We start from the raw sequence: 27,626 nt of genomic DNA on the forward strand, positions 1-27,626 counted from the left end.
AATTCAAAATGTCATTCACCTACTTTCACTTTGTAATTGAAAAATAACTGAAAAAATGTTCTTAGAAGGCATTTTAGAGAGGAAACATTGCGGCTTTCGCAAAATCTACATGAAGGCAAAGTTAAATATTATTATGACTCAACTGACAACGCATGTTGTCAATTAATTTATCAAAGAAAACTCACAAACAAAGCAAGCTTACTGCGAGCTCTCCTCAGACTCAAACAGAAACATTTTCATTTAATATAATTGGAATACTTAAACAGCTCATATTTAATTCCTTCATTCGGTTTAAGTGATATTAATATATTAACCATGAAAACTTCTTTTCTACATTTTCATAGCATCTCTATTTATAAAATATATTACAGAACGTGCCAGGTGCAGCTCTCCTTCATAAAGCTTTTTACATGCGGTTGGCAACGTCTCTCACATTAACATCAATGAAAGGCCGTTTTTGACATCGTCTGTCATATGTTCATCACATGTGGAAGATTGACTCAAACTCATTGAGCAGGAACTCTACGATCTGGTTCTGGAAGACCATGTACATGGTGATGTTTGCTGTCTCCACCTCAGGCTTGAGTAGCGTCGGGCCGAAGACAATGGCCACGTTCTGTACGGTCATTCTGTTCTCATCGCCATGTTGAATAACCCTGAAGTGCGAAAACGTTCTGTAAATATTCGGAAATATCTCAGACACGGCTCTGTTGGCTTTATACGTAAACGATCAACATACTTGCGTAAATGGCTGAAGAGCACCTCCATTGTGTCATGATTGGCTGGTGGCAAACACCTCACCAGATTTTTCATGTGTGAAAGTTTACTGTAATAATCAGCGATTTCTGTATCAAAGCACAAGAAAAAGACAATAAGTAAGAGTAAACAGTAATAAAGAGTCATCGGATTCACATTGTGCCCCGTAGGGTTTATTTTGTGATAATAACTACATGAAAGCACATTATGGGCAAAAGTAGCTGATGGTCACACGACGAACTCACTGATGCCAGAGATGAATTCATTGAAGAGGTTGTAGGGAAAGAGCGGCTCCTGAAGTTCTCTGAAGAACAGCTTCAGTGCTCCTGTGATCACATGAGTATCCCAGTTACTCTCCTCCAGGTCCAGATCCTCTGCAGAGACACACATGATTCCGACACACACACGCATGATTCAGTAAGAGACGCATGAATCAGTAACACACACACGATTCAGTGAAACACAATTGATTCAGTGAGAGACACGGGATTCAGACATATGTAACATTTGATTCAACGGGAAACATAAGATTCTGTGAAGGACACATGATTCAGCCAGATAAAAGATTTAGCTAGAAACAATTGATTCAGTATGTGACAGGGTTTAGTAAGAGACGCATGAATCAGTAACAATCACAAGATTTAGCGAGAAACACTTGATTCAGTAAGAGACACAAGAGTCAGTAAGAGACACATGATTCAGCAAAATAAGGATTTCGTAGGATTCAGTGAGAGACACAAGATTCAGAGAGGAACACTTGATTCAATGAGAAACATTTGATTCAGTAAGTGACAGGTTTAGTAACAGACGCATGAATCAGAAACACACACGATTCAGAGAGAAACTAGAAACGATTCTGTGAGGGACAAGGTTCAATGTCACACACATGATTCAGTGTGATACACATGATTCCGTAGCAGCTTCATGGAAACACTTTTAAACTTGACTGACAAGCTATTAATCAGGACCCCTGTACATTAAGATTATACAGATGAGTGAGGCTCTTTTAAAGGTCCAGTGTTTGAAATTTAGCTGCATCTAGTGGTGAGGTTACAAACTGCAACACACGGCTCACTCCACCCCTCACCCCTCCCTTTCCAAGCACTACGGTGGCTGCCACAGAACTAAGATGTCGTCGCGTTTTCGCTTCTTTGCTGAAGGAAATAACGTATTTAGATTAACGCATTCTGTAGAGCAGTTTGTCCGTTTAGGGCTACCGTAGAAACAACATGGTGAATTCCATGTAAGGGGACCCGCGGTGTATGTAGATAGAAATAGCTCATTCTGGGATCATAAAAACATAACGCTTCATCATGGAAGGTCTTTAAACACCTCTGAACACACAGTTATGTATAACTGTGTTATTGCATTTCTGTCAATAGATCCTCCAAAAAATGACACACTGGACCTTTAAAAGTGAGTCTATAATACAGAGTGTGTAGTGTAGAAGAATCTTACAGCTGTTGATAACACGACATCAAAACATTTAAAAATGCAAAGAGAAAACACACAGAGGCGATGACGTGTGAAATAAATGCTGAGGTTTACCGTGATCTGCTTTGAAACGCAGTTTCTGAATGACTGCCAAATTTCCACTCACTCTGTAGAGTCCATCAATCCCCAGACCTGCCAATGATCCGGATGATTCATTTAAATTCAGTGACATCAAATATTTCTAAGTGTGTTCTGAAAGCATTCGCAGTTTCAGAGCGGCGTACAGTGTCGCACCTCTTTTCTCTACCATACGAATGCATTTTTCCACAAAGCTCGGCACCGTGGACTTTTCCTGCTGGCAGAGATTGTGCAAGTGACATCCAAAGACATTTTCTGTGGGAGAAAAGGCAGAGCGTCACGTCACGTCAGAACCATTTCCGCAACATCAGCGGGTAATGAGGTGGAGAAGCATCTGTCTCACCTCTGATGTATCCCCTGTCATTGACGGACTGCAGCGTGGGCCGCTTGAGAAGAAACTTCATCAGTTTGGTGCGGACCTTCTTCTGATCGGACTCAGATGTTGAGCTGGATAAAGACTGTCGATTTGCTGATGCACAGAAAGAGAATTTTAAACTCAATGAAGCTCATAAAATGTCTGCCAGCGGGGTTAGAAAAATAAACTTCCCTCTATAACTTCTGCCTCTTTATTTATTACTTAATTCAAATTGATTTTTATTACCCGATTGGCAGGTATTTTTGTTTGTTTTAAGCATGAACTCACTTAATTTTGATCTTTTTTTCAGAAAACAAGAGTTTGTATTTTAAATCATTTTGCTTCTAAGAACATCTACACTGTAAAAAAAATCTTGTAAAAATTGGAAATTTTCCGACAGCTGGGGCAGCAGTAAACAACTGTAAAATAAAAAAATTCACATAAAATTGCATGTTTTCACATATTTCTTGTAAATTTGCGGTCTTTTACTGCAATTTGAAGGTTTTTTTACTGTAATCCTATAAAAAAACAGTAATTTTCTAGGAGCTGGTGTGCCAGTAAAAACGTAAAATAACATTTTTCATGTAAAATTGCATGTTTTTCACATATTTCTTGTAAATTTGCAGTCTTTTACTGTAATTTGAAGGTTTTTTTACTGTAACACTGTAAAAAACCTGTAATTTTCTGACAGCTGAGCCGCCAGTAAAAAATGTAAAATAACATTTTTTTCTTGGTAATTCGTAGTCTTTTTCTGTAATTTGACAGTCTTTTTTGACCGTATTTCAAAATAAGTGAAATTTGTGTAAATTTACAGTTTTTTACACTGTATGATTAAAGAATTTTTGATATTTGGGGATGCTTTTCCTTTGAGGACACTGTCAAGTATCATTAAAGTCCTCCAATTTATGCAAGTGTTCCAAGTCTTATGAAGTCACACAAGATCTGTTATGACACGAGAGTGATGACAATTGTTGCTTATGAATATTTTCGGACACTTTACCATTGCCCGGCGCTCTTCTCTCTGAGAATCTCTCATCTCTGTCCAGACTGGAGGACTTCTCGCTGATCTCCTCTTCATCTTCAGAGTGTTGCTGATCCGAGTCCTGATGGCCCACCACCATAAAAACAGACGGATGATATTATCAAGATCTTATGGATAACAGTAAAGCGGTTAAGGTGAGAGATGTACAGTATGACTCACCAGCTGACGGATGGTGTCTACAATAACTTTATGCCAGTCGTTGATGATGCTCTCAGTGTCGTACTGGATGAGGAACTCAGCACCGCTCCGACTCTTCAGCTGAAAACACACACACAGCACATCAAACATCTACACTAGTCAAACTGTTTTTATTTCGACTGATTTGTGACCGTCATACCTCTAAAACATTCTTCTTGCTGGATTTGTCTTTTGTTGCCCAGATGATCGTTGCTCCTTTTAAATCCACTTTGAATTCTGGGACTATTTGATTGGTCTTGCTCTATATAATAATAAACATCAGCATTAGGAACAACATGAAGTTATGATGTTGACCTGATGGATCTGAGACTCACCGATGCCCCAGTTGGCGTGGACTTTGGGTCCTTATGGAATGTCAGGACTCCTCCGTGAAGAACCGTCCAGGAATGAGCCCAGTTCTTTCTGTAGGGGCATTGACATAATTTACACTTTTACATAAACAATCACACCACTAACAGCACTACAGGTCATGGAGTTGTAAAGGTCTCGAGGGTTTTTTAGGTCATGGTGTCTTGAACATAGACATACAATACATAGTTGCTGCATTGGCCGCAGAATTTTGTCGCCACCATATTGGGAAGGGCAAGACTGCCCTATGAAGACTTAAATAAACGTGGGAGCTGTGGTTTGTCTGGATGAAAAGCTTACATAACCTTTACATTTCTCAAACAATTTCCATGATTTACAACCCACCAGAACAACTAATGACAGAAAATGCCATTTCCAAACTTCATGTACTTTCAATAGATTAAATTAGGGACATCTTCACAAGAGAAAAGCCAAATCAATGACTTGACAAAGATGACTTTTCACAAATAAGCATGACAATCAATAACTTTCCATGTCTAACTATCGAGATTATAGGAACATGGAAATGAATATGGCATCACATTTGACCTATAGCAGCCAAAGCGATAGGACCAGAGCGCTCAAAGTGATGTCTATGTTTGTCTGTGGTCTTGAAGGTCTTTACCTCACTTTTTTGCCATTTTCAGACACCTTTGTTTTGTTCAGGATTCCAGCTTTCTCCAAGTTCGAAACCTGAAGAAAAAGAGAAAACAATGTCTTGCAACAGAAAACCAAACTGTAAATGCAGAAGAAGAATTGACTTTAATCCAATATTACATGCCTGTCTGCACAACAAAAGCAGTAATACCATGGTATAGTCGTGGTATGGTATTAAATGGTTATACCATGACAATATGATATTTACTATGGTACTGAATGATTTCATATCCAAAATACTTCAAACATCATGGCTCAACCCATAAGCACAAGAGAATAAAAATGAGATGCTTTCACGACACAGACAGATGGAGTAAACAGCAGGTTCCAGTATAACATTACAATACCGCATGGATGCCCGGTGTTTAGTATTTTGAGCAGTCATGAAACAATAACAGAGATGTGTTCTCATGCTGAATCTACATAACGTCACTACAGACCCTTCAGGGCTGAAAGCTGCCAATACAACAGTATATGCACAGTTACCAGTTAAAAAATGAAATAAGCTAAAACATGTTTAACTGATGTCTAGAGTTTCATTCTTTACAGTGTTTTGTATAGATGAGAAAAAACAAATTCTGATTTCCACGACACAAGCATGTCATGTGAAGCAGAATATCTTACATTCTGTGACATCTCAGGAGAGCCGGAGGATTCGCTGTTTGACACATTCTGACCGCATGATGAATAGAGCTTCTGTGAGATGAGACGGTCACATGCACAAACAACATTAAGCATTTACATCAATGACAAGAGAAACTACAGGACATGAACTAGTGCTGAAATCACGAATGAACAGGAAACATGCAATGAGTTTGCAGACTGATGAAAACATGTATAGGATGAACGCACAGTTCATTTGGCTTCTTCCAAATGAATACATGTGAATGTCACCAGATAGTGTGGAATAAATTATTAGCTAGATTTTAAAATGTAAAGGAACAGTTGATCATTTCTACATGAACTGACACATGGAGGTCTGGAGTTTGTTGAAGTTCTTAATCATAATAAGCAATACTAACAGCGATATATTTGCATCTAATCTCTATAAGTGAGAGACATGTCAACAAAACAGCTCTAGAACACAGAGAGTCTCAGGTGTGAGCTGAAGCCTATTTAGAAACAGCATCATTAAGGGCAGATTTCAAGGACTGGTCTCAGGGGCTTTACTCTGTCTCACTGTTTGTGTATGTGTGAACTGAATGAACTGCAGGGGAAAGTAAAATTACTATGCGACAACCACTTAGGAGAATGGTAAAAATGACCTTTTGCCACTTCCCTTGTATTAAAAAAAAGATGTTGTGAGTATTTGAGTACATACTTCCTCCTGGTATCCCAAACTGTGTCTCCAGTTCTGCATTAACCCTGTTCCATCCAGATCACTCGAAGCCCCGTTTCCTATTGCATACGGCCCGGGACTAACAGCCTGCTGAGAGAGAAAGAACTCGTGCTTTAATATCAAATTAAAAACAGCTGTAGTTGTACTATTCTATCAACATGACTCCAGTAATCTGTGCTGATATTCACTACAACAACATGAGTTGAAGTGTGCTTTTATACAATACGTTCATCATCAAGAAGTTCATTACATTTCAGACAAAATTAGGTCAGTTACTTTTAGGGTTGTTCAAAGATTAATCGCAATTAATCGCATCCAGAATAAAAGTTCGTGGGTAACACTTTATTTTACGGTGCCTTTGTTACACGTTACATGTATTTACTATGCATTATGCATAATTAAATGTAACTACCCCTAAACCACACCCTCATCCTAACCCTATAGTTAATTATTATTACTCAGTACTTAAATGTGTAATTACACTGTAACACGGGCTCTGTAAAATAAAGTGAAACCGGTTTGTGTTTATAATATTGTATGTGCTATGTGCATATTGATTTTGTATCCAAATATGTTGTACGTGTACGTGTTTATAAATACAAAGTAAATATGCATAGTGCACAGAGATATATTATGTAAACATAAACTTTTATTCTGGATGCGATTAATCGCGATTAATCGTTAAACAACCCTAATTACTTTATATTTTTTTCTCTGCCAACCAAATGAGTTACAAAGGACAAGAGATCTATAAAGAAAATGATGACTATAACTATAAAGTTCTAAATCATACATTTAAAACTGCAATCTTGGTTAAAAACAAATAAAAAGCACTTATTAAGTAAGAACACAGAAAAAATCTGTAATCAAAACGTTCTCGTCATAATATTGATTTATGAGTTGTCAAGTTGTTCAATTTGACTTCTTGTAGCTTTAACACATGTAAAGATATGTAAAGTAACCTGCAATTTTACGTTTGAAACAGAGGTGGCAATAGAGAAGCAAAAGGCACAGATTGTCCACAACACAAATGTAACAATAACAATCTTTTTACAGAGTGATTTTTTCGCAGTTGATGAATCATAAAACATTAACAAAATCTGTTCCAAATTAAAGAGCTCACAAATTTAAAAGTAAATGTATGTTAAGCATGCATGCTTAAAATAAACATAATAATCGTTTGTCGATGTGGAGGCTAATGTAGTCCAAAATATAATCTTTATAGTTATTATTCTTTATAGAGAGCAGAGCAGAGAACTTTTGATCTTAAATCATTCTCATTGCACCATTTCGCCAATAAAATGATAGAACTGGCACAAACTCTTGTTCATCAGATTATCTGTAAATCGCTGTCGTTTTCGCAGTTATAACTCACCTCTGGTAAGTTCCACTGGGACTTGGTGCCGTCTCTCAGATAGTAGTAAGTACGTCCCAGATCGTCTATCGACTTGATCCACTGTCAACAAGACACTTCATTAAATGAAAGAAACAACCCTGGAGGCAAACTCATTAATAACAGGCTCAAATAATAAATCAGCTCACATAATGAGTACAGTACATCACACCAAAATAAGGACACAGTAAGGTTCTCTTGGTCTGTACCTGTTCCTGCGTGTAGTCGCTCGTAAAGAGCCAAACTCCATCAGGGTCTATGTTGAGGGTCCAGCCCGGCGGGCTACTGCGGTCCAGATTCACTCTGGGGATTGAAACCTTTCTCACATTGATTAAGGAATACTCTGCCGAGAGCGGACGCGTCCCCTCCTCTGCTTCTGGAGATGCTGGGTAATCTTCTTCAGGAAGAGGAGGCTGGTTTGTTAGAGTAGGAAAGAATAAAACATGCAATATTAATGTTAGTCAAACATTGCTGGTCATCAGCAGGAGAAACTAGTGTGTTGGTGTTCACAACTAGATAATGATGTCAATGGTCAACCAGCTGAAGTAGGCCGTTCTGGTGGACTGTACAGCTATGCTGACTGATACATCACATCTAACCAACTTGAACCAGTGTGGCAGTTCACATTCACTGTAGTAAAAAACCTGTAGTTTTACAGACTTTTACAGTTTTTTACATACTTTTAATGCATTTTTGAAATACGGTCAAAAACCGTAAAATAACTGAAAAGACAGCAATTTTAGACGATAAACATGGAAAACGTTAATTTTGCAGGGAAAAACTGTTATTTTACGGTTTATTTCTGGCGTCCCAGCTGCCAGAAAATTTCCTTTTTTTTACGTGATTTTTTACAGTAAAGGTGCAGTGTTGGTATTTGAAATCGATACCCAAACAAGCACATTGTTGTCTAGACATTTTTTTTACTTTTTCTTTTAAAGGCACAGAGCAGACATCTAGTGCTGTCAAACGATTAATTCGCGATAAATCTCATCCAGAATAAAAGTTTGTGTTTACATAATATATGTATGTGTACTGCACATATACATTTTGTATTTATAAACACATACACATACATGCATATATTTAAGAAAAAAATTAAATATAAAAATTAATAAACATTTATATATAATTTAAATGATTGGTAAATATAAATAAATTCATCTTAATATTTCCTAAATACATATACATGTGTATGTATGTGTGTTTATAAATACAAAATTAATATTCACTGTTCACAGATATATATTATATGAAAACACAAAATTTTATCGTGATTAATCGTTTGACAGCCCTAGTAAATATTCACAAAATTGTCTGTTTGGATGTTGATTTCAATCTGCAGCAGAGTTTTTGAAATCACTTACTGCACCTTTAAGTCCTTTCAGCAGGGTGTCAATAAAAATGCTTTCATGTTTACAAAAAAAGTGACAGTGTAAAGAGTGTTCTTTTTACACAACACTTGTAAATATGAGTCTTCACATTACTAGATAACTAGAAAATGCATTACATTATTTTTAGCACTGTACAGTTTCTAATCATTTGTCTGAGATCTGATAAGACTAACCAAAGGAAGTACTTTGGTATTATATTATTTCATCAGACATGCACCAGTGTATGAATCATACAGCACCATAATATACAATGAGCTCCAAAAAACTGAGAACAGAATTAAAATGTGTGTTTTTATTTTCATTATATTAAACAAATTCAGAATCAGGGGCTGGATTCATGAAATTGTTCTTGAGACAAAATATAAGTTTGTTCTTAAGATAAATTATAGGACGTTCGCAAGAATGTTCCTAAGTGCGATTCTCAAACATTTCTTAAGAAGTTCTCATATTTTCTTAAGAAGATCTTTATTTTTTCGTAAGAATAAAAGGTCATTTGCTTTGTCAATGATTACACTTGCCTGCTCGTGAAGTAACAGTATATGAAGAGTTTGGTTCCAAAATGAGATAACGTTTAAAAAAAAAAAATTTAAATCATGTTTTTTATTGTGCATTCCAATTAATATCAATCAAACTGCAGTTTGTTTGTTTTGATTTAAGCCATAATAACTCAAAAAAATACAGCTAAATAACACAATAAAAAACATGATAACATAATAAAAAACATGATTTTTTTTTATCTCATTTTGGAACCAAACTCTTCAAATTTTCATTTATACAATAAACTTTATTTGTGTACCAGCCGCCTCACATTATTATGTATATATTTGCATGTGATGTGTTAAACGGCATTAACGATTCCATGTTAGCTAAAATGTTACAATATTATATTTATTATAATACTTTTTGTGTGTTGAGACGCCATAATATTTGTGATCCTCTCCATTTGGAGTCGCTTGAACTGTTTTTAATGATGAAAGCTAAAGTAACGCAGTTAGACCTTATTATTATATCGCTATAAAAATGGTTTCGAGATTTTGGATTGTTATACATTTTTTTCCTAAGATCAATTTTGAGAAAAACATTTTAGTACTGTCTTAACAAGTTTTTTCAGAAATACATAACATTCCTAACTTTTATCTTAAATTAGAATTTAAGAAAAATTTAAGAATTTAGAAAATAATTTTCTTTCTTAAGAATGTTTTGTGAATCTGGACCCAGATGTGATATTTTTCAAATCACAAATAATTTTTTAAATTCTCCTAAGTACATTTTAAAAACAACACTGATTCTCAAAGGGATAGTTCATCCAAAAATGAAAATTCTGTCGTCATTTATTTATTGAAAAACGTTGGTCACCAAACATTGAACCTCATTGACTTCCATTGTATGAACACAAAACCACTGAGACATTTCTCAAAATATCTATAGAATAAAGTTATAAATAGGTTCAGGAGAACACGAGAAGGAATAAATGATGAAAGAATAAAACATTTGGCGTGAACTATCCCTATAAACATGACCAAGAAGTTTCACGAGAGCAGTCGGTGAGCAGTAACCCTCAGAAGAAGTTTTACTTGTGGTCTCAGACTTTTGGACCACACTGTATGTAAATGAAACCATCACAGAACCATGTCTGGCAGCATGTTTGAATCTGCAGGAAAGTTTCATACCGGACAGTCTTTCAGAAAACTCATGTCGCCTGATGAGCCAAAATGCTCTGGGGGGTCCCAGGAGCTCTGTCCTGACACAGCGTTGAAGAAATAATGTCTGCCTGTATTCTCATCCAGCACCTTCTCCCAATCTGAGCTCCACCGCCGTGGAGAAGAGCCCATGGGCGAGCAGCCGGGTGACTGAGGGAAAGAATACGGTGAGGGTGTCCTTTCTGCCCTCACCGATGAATCCATGGAGAAACTGAGCGGATATTCCCAGGTGCTCTGGCCCGTTGAAGGCTGGTAGTAATATTCTTGCCCGCTTCGGTCGTCAGTGTGGACCTCCCATCCCGAAGAGTCCAGGAGGAGGGTGTCGGGAGGGTCCGGGAGGTCCTGTAATGGAGAAGCGGGGGGGGCGGATGTGTCGATGGAACTGCAGCGCAGGCGGGGGAGGTTTACATACACAGCTGTGAGGGCGTTATCATCCTCCACCTGATGATGACAAATGAAACGTGTGAGCACATTTGATGATGTCACGCTTATAACATAATGGAGTTTGTGTCACATTACAGGACATTTCAAGTTAAAGGAAAAGTTCATCTCAAAATTTTTTACTCACCCACATGACGTTCAACATGTTTTAAGACCTACCCGCATCTTCGGAACACAAATAGAGATATTTTAGGTGACATCCGAGAGATTTCCAGGCCTCCTCATAGACATCATGGTTATAGCTGTTGTCAAAGTCCAGAAAAGTACTAAAGACATCGTTAAATTGGTCCATCCGCTTATAGTGGCTCAATTTAATTTAATTGAATACTTGATGAAAACGAACCAAAATAACGACTTTAATCGATATATTCTCCTCAGTCTTGTCTCTGTTGCATGGGCATTCGGTGGGGGCAGACACCGGCGTTCTGACTTACAACCCGGAAGCACAACTCTGTGTTTACAACCAGACGCACATTGTATATAAGCTGATCTTCACAATGTGTCTGATGATTTCAATATTGAGGAAGACTTGCACTTTTTTGCCCAACCGTACAAACCAAATGCGCACGCGTGGAAGTGCTCTCGTGAACACGCACCATAGACTGACAAGACAGAAGAGAATATATTAATTAAAGTCGTTATTTTCGTTTGTTTTTCGCACATAAAGTATTCTCGTAGCTTCAAAAAAAATTACACTGAGCCACTATGAGCGGATGGACCAATTTAACAAAGTCTTTAGTACTTTTCTGGACCTTGACAACAACTATAACCATGATGTCTATGAGGAGGCCTGGAGATCTCTCGGATGTCACCTAAAATATCTTTATTTGTGTTCCGAAGATGCCGGGAGGTCTCAAAACATGTTGGGTGAGTAAAAATAACAACATTTAGAGATGAACTTTTCCTTTAAGTATGTTGACGCATTGTTTCCAAACTTTCATATCTATCAACAATCTGTGTTTTTTTCTGTCCAGGTAAAATTATGAGAGAATAAAAGACAAAAAAGTAAATTCACATCTAGGTATCTGACATGAGACAGACATGATATAACAAATGGATGAAATGAGGCGTTCAGACTGCCTTTACAGTGATATTGACTCGATGTAAATGAGTAAATCTGTGATGTCACAAACGCTCATACAAAGACCAAAACAAACACAGGGCAGAACAACTGCTTTCACATCGTCTGTCTGCAGTGCTTCTTATGCAAACTTCACCGACAGAACAGAACACTCCACGTGACCGCAAACACAAACAAAGCCAGACGCTCCCTACAGCTCTGCTGTCAGTAAAATTATCTGTGTTTCAATTATAAAGGTGTGTGAACGACATTTTTAGAGAGCATCGTTACAGAAACAGAATGCCAACACACACACAGACACACAACACACACACGTCTCATCACACACGCATGTAATTCAGATAACAAATGAAAGTTGCTATGATGGTTTATGCCTGTCCATGTTTGTGATTGTATTAGTGATGCTTTAGTACAGGCGTTTTTAAACAATGCTCTGAGGACCCTCAGTGACCGGCAATAAGTGACAGGGGTCAGGGGAAAAGTCTAGAGAATACCTAAAAAAAGTCAAAAATAAATAATAGGCCCAAATAAATAATATGATTAAAATACGTATTATAAAATGGTCAGTCCTGGTCCTTGATTCTGATTGGCTAAGCCGAGTTCTAAACCGTTGTTAAATACCCCGATTTATATCGGATGAACGCATTACATAGCCTAAATATAATTTTTTATTTATTTACTTTATTTTATAAAACCTTGCTACGCATATGGAACAACCGTTTTATAAAAGCAAGAAGCCCTGCGAAGCAGTGGGTCACAGTGCATTTTATAACAGCTAAGGGGGTTCACAACGTCCAGCCTATTGCTTTATTAAATAAATTAGGTTAAAATAAAAAATGTGGTAAAATAACCAAAGTTAGTTATTAACCTATTGAACAAATTAAATTTGATTCAAGTAAATAAATAAAAAATATTTTTATAAATAAACACAGAATTAATACATTTAGCAGTACATTTCAATATTGAGAGGAAAAATGTATTATAATGTAACTTAATAGAAAACAATTTCAGATTTATAATATTAATTGTTCAGTGTATAAATTGGGTGTGTATAAAAGATTGGTTTTGTCTAAAAACCCTGGCAGTCGTGGCCTAATGGTTAGAGAGTCGGACTCGTGACCAGAAAGTTGCCGGTTCGATTCTGAGGTGTCTTACATACTGTAAAATGTTGTTTTACAGGCTGCGAGCGCTTGTGTTTTCCTGCTGTACGAAGTAATGACAAGAAGAACACAAAAACCCAGTGACGGTCCACAACGAACAACATCTGAATGTGGTCTTCAACCGACGGGCTCACCTGGATCCTCGCGAGAGGCCTGTGAGACGACCCGCCTCTCCTGAGAAACGTCTGCCAGCGAGAGAGACAGAACACAGACAAAAGATAACAGCAAACAAAGAGAAACATTGGAACGGAAATAAGACATGCAGTCTCTCTGCTACTTTATATCCTGCTGCGTCTATATTTAACCAAGCTCAACTGTGCCACCTAACCACAAACGCCAACTGACAAGAAACAGGTTTATTTTTTATTATTAAATATCATTAAATTCAAGAACACTGTTCTCGGTGTAAGATCTCTTACGACTTAAAGTGAGGGAGAAGTGAATTCCCCAGCCTTAAATGTACGCCATCCTTTTGTGAGATAAAATTAGATGATCTGAATGCGCTGGCCAACAGAGACAGACCCACAACCTGTTTAAGACAAGTAGGCTAACTCACACACACACAAAGCATAGATGCTATTTAAAACCCATTAAGACTATAATGAACTGATAAGATGCTGGTAATATCTCGCTTCTAGACATCGACGAGATTAAATGGAGAACAAGTGCTTTTGCATAAGTCTCATCGGCTTCTCAGATATTTCTCTAGAGAAAGTTTCAGGCGAGATGTCAACAATGTGTCAAACTGAGCTCAGATCTGTCAAGTCTACGATCGGATCTCAATATGAACTGAAACCTTTTTTAATAAATATACTCAAATCCAGATGATTTTACCTCTACAAACTACATTCTACATTAAAATGGTCTTGTTTGTTTAGGTTTAATTTAAGCCATTGTGGGAGAATCTTCTGAGACTAACTTGATACTTGAAACACAACAGAGAATGAAACCACAACAGAGAAACCCATCAAAACTCTATGGCAACATCTGAGCAATAACACAAAATGAAAATTCTGTCATCATTTACTCACTCTCTTGTCATTTCAAACCTGTATGACATTCTTTCTCCCGCAGAACACAAAAGAAGATATTTTGAAAAATGTTCAATGTTCCATGTTACCAATGCAAGTGAATGGGGGGCTGTTAATGACGTTCTTCAAAATATCTTCTGTGTTCTGCGGAAGAAAGAAAGTCATACAGGTTTGAAATGGCAACAGGGTGAGTAAATGATGACAGAATTTTCCTCTTGAAGGTGAACTGCTCCTTTAAAGTGATCTGCACCTGCGGTTCCTCTACTAGAAGGAACCGATCTTCTCGATCCACTGATCTTAACATCCACTGAAACTAAAATGTCATCAGCAGACAGAATTCAGATGTTTATTCAGACAGTCCCGAACTCCAACACAGTTAGAGACTCTGAATCGAAGACGAGACGCTTCCTGGTCTTATAGAAACACACCGTCTGCAAAACCGAAATAGATCACTTCCTTGCATCGGTTTTAAAGCGTTCCTTAGAGTTTCACTGAGGTTTTTTACCGCCCTTTCATTGCAGAAAAAAACACTAAAACCATATGTGAATTTCATCGTGAAGTTTTACAAACAGCATTTAAGATTGCTTCAGCAGGGAGTGACTGAACAGGAAGAGCTCACATCCTCCAACATCACAACAACTCACTTCGACAATCTAACACAACACACTCCACTGCCAACCCCGCGCGGGCCCGTCTGAGGGTCGTGGACGTACCTGTGTGTTCAGTGAGAGAGGCATGGCGCTCCGGGGTCGATGGCTGGACCGGATCTTAGCGTAAAAATCCACCATGTCTTTGTTCTGACCGGCCAGAACGGCCGTACGGCTGCAGTCAAAGTCAAGTTATCCTACAGAGAGCATGATGGTAAACAGACGCTGAACACACACCCACTCACTAATACACACACACACACCCGTGAGCGTACGCATCAGCACCGCTGCAGCTGATCCTGCGACCCGTGTGTGTGCGTGTGTGTGTGAGGCGCCGCTCGCTCCTGTTAAGTGGGAGGGGACACACGCTACACGTGGTGGTCTAAAATGGGCTTCTGTCATGATATCAGTGCAGAGAGAATGCAGGTCATTTCACAACTTTAAGAAGTTGAATTTGTTGAATTCACGTAACAGGTAAAAATGTTATTGAACAAACTTCACAGACACACGAGGGCTCAAAATGTCAATGTGTAGAAGTGAAAACTGTGAAGCAGTTCCTCTTTTTCACTCGAACGTACACCAGCGAAAGTCACAGAATTTCCTGTCAGCCGCTCGTTTCGACTACAACACCTCTGACAGGTCAACGTGAAAAGAAATGAAAAGATCGTTTTGAAGGTCATATCGTGACCTTTGTTTGCAGACACTGTTTGTTGAGATCTCTTATCAAACTCTGTAGACACACACGAGGGGCTGTTTGCTCACGAGAAAAAGCAAGATCATCTCCAAAAGTGTCTGTCAGACTTCCATCTGCTGTCCAGAAGAAATGAATGAGATTGCATCTGTGATTTTGATTTCCTATCGAAAGCCATAAGAAAGGAAAATCACAGATGAAATCTCTTAAAATCTCCATTATTCGCCCGAGACATTATGGAAAGTAAATGGAAACCTTTGCTAAAATCTCATCTGTGTCTCAGATATTTCTCCTCAGTCAGAAATCTCACGAATGTTTCAGAAGCAATCTCAACAATGACGATGTTTACATGCGCATCAATAATCAGAGTAAGGACTTAAAGGGATAGTTCACCCAAAAATGAAAATTCTGTCATCGTTTACTTACCTTCGAGTTGTTCCAAATCTGTATACATTTCTTTGTTCTGAGTAGGGATGCACCGATACCAGTATCATGTACTCGTACTCGTAATGACCCACCGATACCAAAGACCGATACCTCACGTGACATACATAGAGCACTATGATTTCCGCAATGAGCAAAACGCCGACGGAATCGAGGAATCCAGGCATAAAAACAGAATTTGCTGTACAATACGGAATGACACGGAATCTGGAAAATGTATTATTTCCTAACAAGAAATTAGCGCTGAACCGCTAACAGCTAACGTAACAGCTAACGAAATATTCAGATACTGTTTAAATATGTATTCTGCTTGTTTTGCGTGACTGTGTGTGAAAGAGTGGTGCGGCTGCGTGTACTGAACTTGAACGCATTGTGCTTGTGGAGCTTAGAGCCAGCGTTTCATTGCACGAGGACACGAACACATAAACAAACACCATTTGCCGCGATCCGTCAAAAATAAAAGTACGGTTAACTTAAACAAACGCTCTTTGCGGCGTCCCGTCAAAATAAAAGTGCGGTTGACTTGAACATACACTCACATTTTACCACACCATCCCCCCCTTGAATTTTTTATAATTCAACCACAGAGTATATTGTTTACTTTAGCAAACTGAAGTAAATGTGCTAGTAAAATTGTGCTACTTATCATAAAAAATTTGAACTTAATTTAAAAATAGTACTTAAATTTAAGTAGACCTAAAAACAAAAGAAAAAAAATGTACCAGTAAGATACTGGTTAATTAACATAATTGTACATTATACAGGCATCGGTTATAGGTATCGGCGAGTACCAGAAAAAAAGTATCGGTACTCGTACTCGGTCTTTAAAAAATGGTATCGGTGCATCCCTAGTTCTGATGAACACAGAGAAAGATATTTGGAAGAATGCTTATAAGCAAACAGATCTCGACACCCATTAACTCCCATAGTAGGAAAAATGACTTTAACATTTATTTTGTTCTGTTGAACACAAAAGAAGACATTTTGAAGGATGTAGGACAGCAAACAGTTCTGGGGCACTTTTGACTACCATTGTTTTTTTCCTACTATGGGTGTCAAGATCTGTTTGGTTATAAGCATTCTTCCAATTATCTTTCTCTCATGTTCATCAGAACAAAGACATTTATACACATTTGGAACAACTCGAAGGTGAGTAAATGATGACAGATTTTTCATTTTTGGGTGAAGTATCCATTTAATCGAAGTAACATGTTTACATGACATGGGAACACCTCTTTGCTCCTGTTTACATGGAAGTTTTATTAGTCTGATTATTTGCTATATTACACAGCACAAACGATGATCTCAGATACAGTAGGTGTGTGTTACTGGCTATCGTTTTAATATATTCGCATCAACAGGTTTGTGAATGTTTGGCAACGTTTAAAGCATCTTCAGGAAAGAAAGAATGACTCAACAGTCTGACAGGACAGCAGCTTCCTCCTCTGAAATATCATCAGCTTGTGCTTTGAAGGTCCTGAGCTTGACAGAAAAACACACAAGCCTTTTTTGTTATTCAAATATTCAGCACGATAGCCTAGAGCTACATGAGCGTTTCGGAGTTCGGGTGGAGACATCATCGCCTGAGCAACAACACGAAGTGAAATGATGGAGGCGAGAATATAGAGAACATACAGCAGCAGTCATAAACAAACACACAACAACAGAATCTCCTAAATGTCATGAATTGTACTGTCCTGCATATTTTACATAACAAGATGTTCACATATAGGCCACAACACACAAAAAAATACATGAATTACTAATGTATGTGCTGTACAAATGCAAAAGTAAAAAACATGACAAAAATACCTTTGAATTATTTACAAAAATATGAGCACCTTCATAAGAAACTTAAAAAAATATTTCCAAGGAGGCAAAAGAACTATTTAACTGTATGTTGGAACAAAACTCAGGCATATTTTCTTTCTAACATACTGACGGCCAAAGAATTCACAGCTATAATTCAGAAAGACGTGAATGTAGGACAGAGGAGACGACGTGCTGTTCATTAGCTAAACCTCATTATTGTTCAACCAATGAAACGACAGAATCAACAGCTCCATTCACACACACATTCAGACGCACACACATATTTTCACAGAGGGGCCATTCACAGGACCCCGTCGCACCCCCCTCTGTTACATCACCACTCATGGCCTGGAATCTCAGATTACCTCATTGAATACTAAATGTCTGGACCTGTGTGAGAACCCCCCCGGGACCCCCCCGCCTCACGAATATGTGTACCTCAGGGTTATACGCATATGAGCTCTGAAGAACTAACAAATTGTTAAAGTGATTGTGAGTTGTGTTTATGGTTGGGTTGCTATATAGGTTGTAAAATTATAAGACATTGATACAAGTAATACGCTAATACATTAAGAGGAGCTATAGATTGAATGCTCATTGTGTAGCTAAAATGATCTGGATAGATTTGATAAGAAATCATTTCTTTTATTTTGTGAACTACAACATTGTTGACGTTTGATTGCAGACACAGAGCTCAGTTTGTTGAGATCTCATGTGAAACTCTAATGGAAACGTTTGTGTGTTTTCAGTTCTTTTTTTCTCAGTGGAATCGTCTGAGACACAAGCAAAGTTCCATAAATCTCAATACCGTCCGGTTCGGATATTTAAAATATCTGTGATTTTTCTTTCTATGCCGCCAATAAAGCCAAGCTATAAATGATTAATACAGATTTCATTATTAGCATTGCATACAAGGCAGCGTGAGAAATCTCTAAAGACAAAAAATGGCCCCAATATTTAAAATGTGGCACTTACACACTGTAGCCAGCACTTCATTCATTCATTTTGAGTATTTGATGCCAATGGACAAACATAATGGCAGATATGCCTTCATAAAGATCTATTAGAAGTGTAAACTACTGGTCGATGTAAACACACACTGCTATATGATGTATATCAGGTTACTGTTAACTGGTTGACACAAAACACATTAGTATTTTTAAGACTCTTTGCAAAGTACAGACATGGGTCATTGTGTCGAAGGTCACGGACAAGACACAACGCATAAAAGAGGCTCTTGCACAACAGTCATGAGGACGAACGAACATTACACGATGCACAATCTCTGTCATAGTGTCTGACCCACCTACACACCAAACTTTAGGGCCTCATGCTGTCAAAAACATTGTAATAAGCAAAACACTGATATTTGTCATGCAGACAATTTAAGAAATACAGCCACAAAAAAAATTAAGAGACCATTTCAAAACTATTTTCAATTGTTCTGAATTTGCTATTTATAGGTATGTGTTTAGGTAAAATAATCATATTTTTGTTTCATTCTGTGAACTACTAACAATATTTCTCCCAAATTTCAAATCAAAATATTGTTTCTATTTGCATTTATTTGCAGAAAGTGAAAACTGGAGAAACAGATGAAGATAACAGAAAAGATGCTGTTTTTTTCAGACCTCAAATGCTGCAAAGAAAACAAGTTCAGATTCACTTTTAAGCAACACGACGGTCATATTTCTACATGTATTTAGGAAAAGTTAAAAAAAAAAATGATGTGATAACCTCGATTTTCATTACAGTTTTCATGTGTCTTTCACATGGCTGTTGGATGACTTTATGTCACTCCTGAGGTTTGATTTGGTTGAAATTGACACTGGACTGAGCACAATACATCTAGAAATAATTCAATGAAACTTTAAAAAGGTCTCTTCATTTTTTCTGTGGCTGTATAAATGCAACAGTTGAGTACTCTCTAGGTCTCCGTCTTTAATATTAGATCACTGTTTCCTGACAGAAATGCTTCACCAAAATTCAACCAAGAGTAGGGCTGAAACGATTCCTCGAGTAATTCGAATACAAAAAATCAATTTTTGTTGCCTCGAAGCTTTGTTTAATCCATTTAACTACAGTACACACGGAGCACTGCGTTTCCCCACGGACCGTTATTACTGACGCACAGCCCGCTAATCCCACTAAATCCTTGGTGTTTCGAGTCAGACGTGATCACCCAAACGTGTTTTTTCGTCAATTTTAACAATCATAGGTAGTTTAGATGGTTAGAGTAAGGTTAGGGTTAGGGTGTGGGTTAGGGTAAAGGTTTCGTAAGACTTGAAACACCAAAGATTTAGTCAAAACCAACAAGCCACGCCCACGGATCTGACTCGAAACACCAATTATTAAGTGAGTGCCGCTCTGAGAGTTTATTTCAGAACATTTTACTGAGTGAAGCTAACACACTAAAAAATAGGCATCTTCCGTCGACCTGCCAAAATAAAAGTCCGGCTAACTCGGTATTTTTATGTGGACAAATATATTACTATTTAATAGTAAAAAAAGAAACTAAAACTAATTTAGATAAACTAAATGCATCATGCATAAGATGAAGTTAGTTGTTTACCTTTGAAATTATTCTTTCTATTTTTATTAATGTTTCTTATTTATACATTTGTATTAGGCCTATATTGCATATTGAATGTAATATGGCAATGGAATGTACTAAATGGGTTTAGTTTTCACAGATATTAATGTATGCAATTTCAGCAATAAATATGTAAATTTTTCTAAAAAGGAAACAAATTAGTGGGTCATTTTAAGAGACCTGTCTTATTTTCTCTTGTATATTTAGACTTGCTCTTTAATAAAGAAAAAGTACTTATTATCCGAATACCCGATTAATCGATGGAAAAATCAGTAGAATACTCGATTACTAAAATAATCGATAGCTCTGCAGCCCTAGCCAAGAGAAATGAAACTAAAATGTGTTGACAAATGTGAGATGAAACCCTCAAAGCATCGCCACCAAGGGTTGTGTCTGTTTGCGTGTTTTATTACCGATCTTCGTTTGTCATTAAATGATCTTTGTAAATCGACTATTAAGGAATGAGGTTTTGCAAACTCCTCCCGACATTAACGAAACGCTTTGTTAGTTGAAGCTTTTGTGAACGAGAAGACTGAGAATGGGACGAGCAGGTTTGTTTATTGTGGTGGCAGAACAGACGGGTCAAGAGGCACTTTCTGAATTCTGATAAATGTAGATCTTTCAGGGTGGAGTTAGATTAGTATAATAATCACAAAAGACATAAAGACATAATTCTTTAAGAATGGCCACAGGGAAATGTTCTTGCTCTTGCGGTCTTTATAGATCTACCCAATCAATGAGACATTTCAGACAAACTCCTATCAGAAGCTCATAGTTTAAAACAATGCTGAGACGTTCTTCTGAAACTAGAGGAGACACGTGAGAACTTTCAGAATCGTGTAACTACTTGAGAATTAATCTCGAGAAGATTATTTTAACATAATACGGCATGACCCGTGTGATCAGTAGGAAAAGTTATGCAAAGCAGATTCTGAACCAACTGTGATTAAGTGAAATATCACATAGTTTTACTATTACTTCTAATATCTAACAGATCTAGAATATTTAAACCAAGAACAAAAGCTCTCTCTTCCCCTTTCCAGGTTTAGCCGCGATAACATTTTCAGCTCTGTTATTTCCCGAATTGTTTGTGCACCAAACTTTTCCAGTACTTTGGAAAATGCAGTGACGTGTTCACAACAAGCACTTAACTTTTCCTTACAGCATCCATCATTCTGATTTAAAGATGCTTCTGCTGAAGACACGCTTGAGAACCTTCAGCACACATCTGTCGGATACCTTCCCTGGGGTTTATGATTCATCTCTAACCATTTAATAAGTCCATGAATGGACACAAAGAGAGTCACTCAGATTAAAACCTAAAACGCTTGGCCTGAATTTGGGTCGTGCACATGCGGATGAAGATCTGGGGTCTTCGGGTGCACAGCTCTGTGTGAGACTCATGGACATAAGATGACCTACATATCCGCCCTGTAGAGCAGCGCTACACATTGTCCCCTCTGAAACTGAAAGGCACCTCAGTCATGCCACTGCTGAAGCTGACATCCCTATGGAAACCAGAACTTCACTGGCAGGCCTCCAAAGTCTCGGGTGCTGTCCCACCAAACGGAGACCCATACACACACAAACATGTTGAAACCGACATCTCAGTAAATCCACAGAAAATGGTAATCCGTTATGAAAATGAACCATGGTTTTACTACAGCAACCACTGTAGTATAACTATGATAATACAAACTGTAAAAAAAAAGTGGTTGCTACACTTTTATTGTAATACGCCTAGGATTCATTCTCTCCATGGGTTGCTCCAGTCCTTAGTTTTTATTAGTAAAAAAAATATGTTTTTGTTACAGAAAAAACTCTATGCACTAATCGAACCGAACCCACCAAAGTACATTCATGTATGCCATTCATACTGTGGTATGACATTCCAATGTGTTACAAAGGAGACAATGATTCAAGCATAAAGCATGTCCAAAAAGAATCGCCGCGTACACGTCAATGGTACGTTATGGTTTCGAAAACCATTAGCGCATAAAAACAGATTCGTTTATAAATGGTCGGAGTTACTCATGACAATCAGATATGAATCTAATCTCTAGATTTGATCGCGGTACGCTTTCAACGAGTGCGCAATAAACAACGAGTGCGCAATAAAAGTCAAATGTTCTCATCAGGAGCGCAGCATCATTCATACCTGACAACAGGTGCAGCGCTCCGTCTCCAAGCGCGTTCATTCAAACACAAGTTATAATCCAAACCCCATCGAAACTGATGTGTTACTGAGGATTTATTCGGACAGTCTTCAGACTGGGAATCAGCCGGTGTGTTTGGGTTCAGACGCTGGATCCTCCCTACGCAGCGACTCGCACTCAGTAGGGCGCATCGACTCGCCTAACCTGTTGCGCTGGAGATCATATAGCACCTCCCCTTTACATTCAAATAGCCTCCACAGATCCAACACAACAAGCTCTTATTCACATCCACATGCAGATCACTAGACAGTGCAGACCCTGCACACCAGTGGTTCTCAAACTTTTTCGTTGTAAGGCCCCGTTTGTGTAGAGTGCATCGCTTTGCGGCCCACCAAATAAAGACTTATAATCTTAAATGTAACATTTTTATTTAAACAAAAACATATTCGGTTATACAATGCTGAAACATCAATTCTTTTGTCTGGTGGTCTTATTTTTCTGATGTTTGATTGCATAAAATCTATGATCAATTTCTATATTTCATAAAATGCCACAAAATCTGTGGCCCCCTGGATCCATCTCGGGGGCCCCCCAGGGGCCACGGCCCCCAGTTTGAGAACTACTGCTGTACAACACATCCACAGCTTTCATTCAGCACATGAACACTGCGCCTGCATCAGGGTATTTTTTATTTACTACATCACATGGTGTAATAAACAGTGTTGGGTTTAAGTAATTCGTTACTGTAATTTAATTACTTTTCCCTTGGGAAAAGTAAAGTAAGGGATTACTCTTATTTTGCTGTCATTTAATTACACTTAAACTAAATACTGTGTGTAATATATGTGTGTGCAATAGTGGAATTGACATCAACATTCAGAGTCTAACTTTAAAATCCGCGCTTTAATGTATAATTCTCACATTTATTATACATTTGCCAGTTAATAATACTACTTTATGTAGTTTTATATGATTTATTTGAATGAAGTAAAAGAGCCGTTTCATGTCTATCCATGAATCACTTAACTAATCAAGGTTAATGTAGGATATAGAAAGTCATTAATAATAAGTCATTAAATACTTTTTGGAGAGAGTAACTTGTACAGTAATCTAATTACACTATTGAATATGTAATTAGTAACGAGTAATTAATGACCTTTTCAGAGTAATTTGCCCAACACTGGTTATAAACTGGTTGCCACTTTAATTAATTTCGGAACAAATTCGAATGGTTTCCATTACACAGACCATTGCGTACCATCAGCTGTTTCGTTGTCCTTTATGTAGTATGTTTTGGGTTTTATGTCAGCAGGATTTTTGTAGTTGTGTTTACTCTATTAATTGGGCAGCCTTAAATACTTCTTTCACCTTGTTTACATACTGTCTTATAAAAACTCATATAGAGTAAATTAAACATGAGCGAAACGGATCTCCAGCAAAAGCTGATATTTTCCGTACACCTGAAAGTAGGAATTTACAGTATTTCAAATACTTAAAGTACAGTCAAAGGTATATTTCAAGTATAAACCTAAATCAAGTATTCACATGATTAAACTATTCAAAACTGCGTGTTTCTGTATGCACATTAAGCTGATTTGCAACAATACAAAATTGTGAAACGCACTACAGAAATAAAATTGAACTGAATAGTATACATAGTGTAAAAATAAAATACAGTCCTTAAAAGAAAAATATAAGTATGACGTTAAGTTCACTTAATGAAACTGTATAAGTATACTCATAGCATAAAAAACTAGTAAACTTGTACTGTACTTTACTGAGAGTATACTTCAAAGTGTACTTTCATCAACCATTAGTTCACTTGCAGTATTAAAATAGTAGGCTACTGTACACTTACAAGTGTACTAGTAGGCCTATATTGATATTAGTATTCTTACTATAAAAAGGAAACTCAAAAATATGCTTTATGTAAGTGCTCTTAATAAAGAGATCTTGAAGTATGCGTTTTTTCTGATGGTACCCTCAGAGAGAATTATACCCATACAATTCCCATCATAAGCGTTAGAGCCATTAGAATTTCTGTGATGGTCAATATGTTTTGTACTAAATGAAGGCACTATATAGAAAGCCAGAGATTAAGCTCACATTATTCATTTCTAAAACCCATTCAGAAATAATGTCGTATTTTTGGCCTCACCAACATTTTGACACTTGACCCAAACGTTCTTTCAGTTTCATACGTTTTCTGAGCTGATCATTTGTACACAGCCCCCTCGTGTGGTCAAAGAAAGTATAACAACAGTTCTAAAACACTCACACAGTCATCATAACTAAATAACTAAACTAAAACTTATAAATGATTATTATAGTATATAATTAAATACTAATGCAGAAATAACCGAGTATTACAACAGAATCTGTATAGACTGTATCAGCGGCAACAACATAAACAAACGCCACGTGACCCAAACTTAACTTCCGGTAAACCTCTGCAAAGAATCAATAACTGTGGAGTAGTTTTAATTGAATAAAATGAATATACAAAAAAACAATAACATGAATTCATACGAATCAAAATTAAATATAAAATAAATTGTTGTATTACTAGCCACAACGATAACCAAACACAAACCGGAAGATAAATTCGCGCCAGGCGCGTGCGTTCGAGCAGCACAGTTTAAATGATGAAAACAGTGTTTTTCTTACCGTGGATTGATCGGGTGGATTCGACGTCGGAGTTGTAGCAGTACTTGACAGTTTGACAATCTCTGCTGGATTGTTTTCTGCGTGTGGAGATTCTGATTTCGTCATCGTGTCTATATTATCAAACACACTGCTGTCTTTATCTGTGAGTCTCTGCAGATCTGTGACCGTGTCAACATGAGCCAAGAAGATGGTTTCGGATGTTTCTCCATTAGCTGGAGGAGAATGGTTGTTTTCATGTGCTATGCCTTCAACTGTGTCATAGATGTGGAGTTCAGGGTGAAGGTCCTCGGTCTCCAGGCTTCCGGAGACTGTTTCCGAAACCTTTGGTTGAAAGAATTCATTTGGGATAATGTATGTAGATATTCTGTGTCCGTCTTTCTGTGCGTCTCTTTTGATAGAGGCCTTGTCTCTGAGCGTGACCTGAGCGGTTCCGTCAGGGGACTCGCATCCACTAAACTCTTCCGGAGGATCCAGTGGGGTCGGGCTGCTCTCGGCTGGAAGTTCTGTCACATACATAGCCGGGATGAAGAAAGGCTTGGCTGTCTCATCCCGACGGACGTTCCACCAGTTTTCATTGGTCTTTGCTACAAGGATGTAGTGCTCGTTGGGTTTGATGGACACCGTGCTGCCATCTCGAGCCGTGTATCTGTATTCAAAGTTCACCAGAACCTGCTGTGATAAGGACATTTTGACGGTCAGATGTGCAAAGGTTTAGAAAGAATCATGATGAGATCTGAAGGCAAAAGACAAGAAAGGTTTTTGAGAACACTCGAATACTAAAAAAAGAAAACATTTCCTGTAACTCATACGGCAAGTCTGATTTTCTTGCTTTCATTGAATCACAAAAGATGCTGTCGTGTCACATCATGACCCATCATGTTGAGCACAAACAACAGCTCCAGTGATGTTGACATTAAAACAAACATCCCGATGATCATAATCTGATGATAAATGTTGTTGAAATGCTGATCGGGTGGATGTTTGTGTCCATCACATTTACGACCCATCGAATATCGGTGAAGCAGAGGAATGCAGGCGGACCAGGAGAACAGAGAGAGAGAGAGAGAGAGAGAGAGAGAGACGAGAAGGTAAAGTGACAGTCGGTGTGCTGCGCGAGACAGGACGTGATGCAGTTTTACAGAGGAACACTGCACTAACCCCAAACCCGCAGAGAAGAAGAAACAGTGAAATAGAGGAAACACAAAGCCGTGGAACAGGAAAACACTGTTCCAAAACACTCATGTCACGTCTGCTAAAACATCTGAATTCATCACAGATTCATTCATCATCTCGAAATGGTCCACACCCGTACCAGAGATTATATACTCACCAACACCCGGGGACGACGAGACATCGGCGTGTGTTGTGCCTGCATGCAATTAAGCGCATGTTGTAAAATGGCAAGAAAAATGTGTCCAAACCACTTGTGAATGTGTGTTGAGAATACACAGCAACTGGTTTGACTGCGTTCACACTGTGCTCAACCATTCAAAAATCTCTCATAATAAAGCGCGTGTGAAATGTTGCGATTGACCCCAGTGCTGAATCAGAATATAATGGAGCTCAAGACGACGTTCATTGACACCAAACCCAAAAAGACGAGAAGCTTATTGTGACAACAACGATTCACGTTTACACTACTGGTGTTGTGAAAGCAAAACACTCGACAAGTAGCTTCCTGTCAGTCGGAGGACGACAGAATCAGATCAACATAAATCAGGCTATACGCATGCTCTGCTTCAAATCTTTCACAGAAATGAATTTGTACATTGATTGATAAAACTGAAGATGTCAAACTTTTTCAAACGTTGCCAATTCAATTATTGAATACTTTCAACCACTCTTACAAATAGTGTTTTATAACTATATATATATATATATATATACAGTATAATATGAAGAGTTTGGTTCCAAAATGGGATAACTTTAAAAATCAGGGTTTTTTTTATTGTGCATTCCAATTAATATCAATCAAATTTGATTTATACCATGGTCTTTTTGAATACTGGATTCTGATTGGCTGGAAGGTGTGCATTAAAACCCTTTAACGCACAGGTAGCTCCAGTAAGTTTGATTACATTTGAAATTGAACTGACAAAATCACTGTAGTTTTCACCTGTTTGATCTCAAATTTCACTGTAAACATCAATAA

The 27,626-nt window shown here is 37.7% G+C and overlaps 1 protein-coding gene across 6 annotated transcripts in view; it reads right to left on the reverse strand.

Moving 5' to 3' along the window:
* Positions 1–214: 214 nt before the first annotated feature.
* The window catches only part of arhgap27 (Rho GTPase activating protein 27), a 28,581-nt gene continuing 1,169 nt past the window's right edge, over positions 215–27,626 (reverse strand). The window contains exons 2-19 of one of the 6 annotated variants that reach the window (XM_057358778.1): positions 26,805–26,843; positions 25,475–26,146; positions 10,722–11,192; positions 7,870–8,073; positions 7,643–7,723; positions 6,250–6,354; positions 5,553–5,624; positions 4,897–4,964; positions 4,238–4,325; positions 4,063–4,164; positions 3,885–3,983; positions 3,684–3,786; positions 2,672–2,797; positions 2,485–2,583; positions 2,305–2,382; positions 1,002–1,130; positions 740–845; positions 215–656 (exon numbers count right to left, since the gene is read on the reverse strand). In XM_057358778.1, the coding sequence (XP_057214761.1) occupies positions 482–656; positions 740–845; positions 1,002–1,130; positions 2,305–2,382; positions 2,485–2,583; positions 2,672–2,797; positions 3,684–3,786; positions 3,885–3,983; positions 4,063–4,164; positions 4,238–4,325; positions 4,897–4,964; positions 5,553–5,624; positions 6,250–6,354; positions 7,643–7,723; positions 7,870–8,073; positions 10,722–11,192; positions 25,475–26,146; positions 26,805–26,843 (2,817 nt within the window). In that variant the 3' untranslated portion in view covers positions 215–481. The other 5 variants (XM_057358777.1, XM_057358782.1, XM_057358779.1 and 2 more) reach the window with 5 other exon arrangements.

Source organism: Triplophysa rosa, linkage group LG18 (assembly GCF_024868665.1).
Source record: "Triplophysa rosa linkage group LG18, Trosa_1v2, whole genome shotgun sequence".
NCBI lineage: Eukaryota > Metazoa > Chordata > Actinopteri > Cypriniformes > Nemacheilidae > Triplophysa > Triplophysa rosa.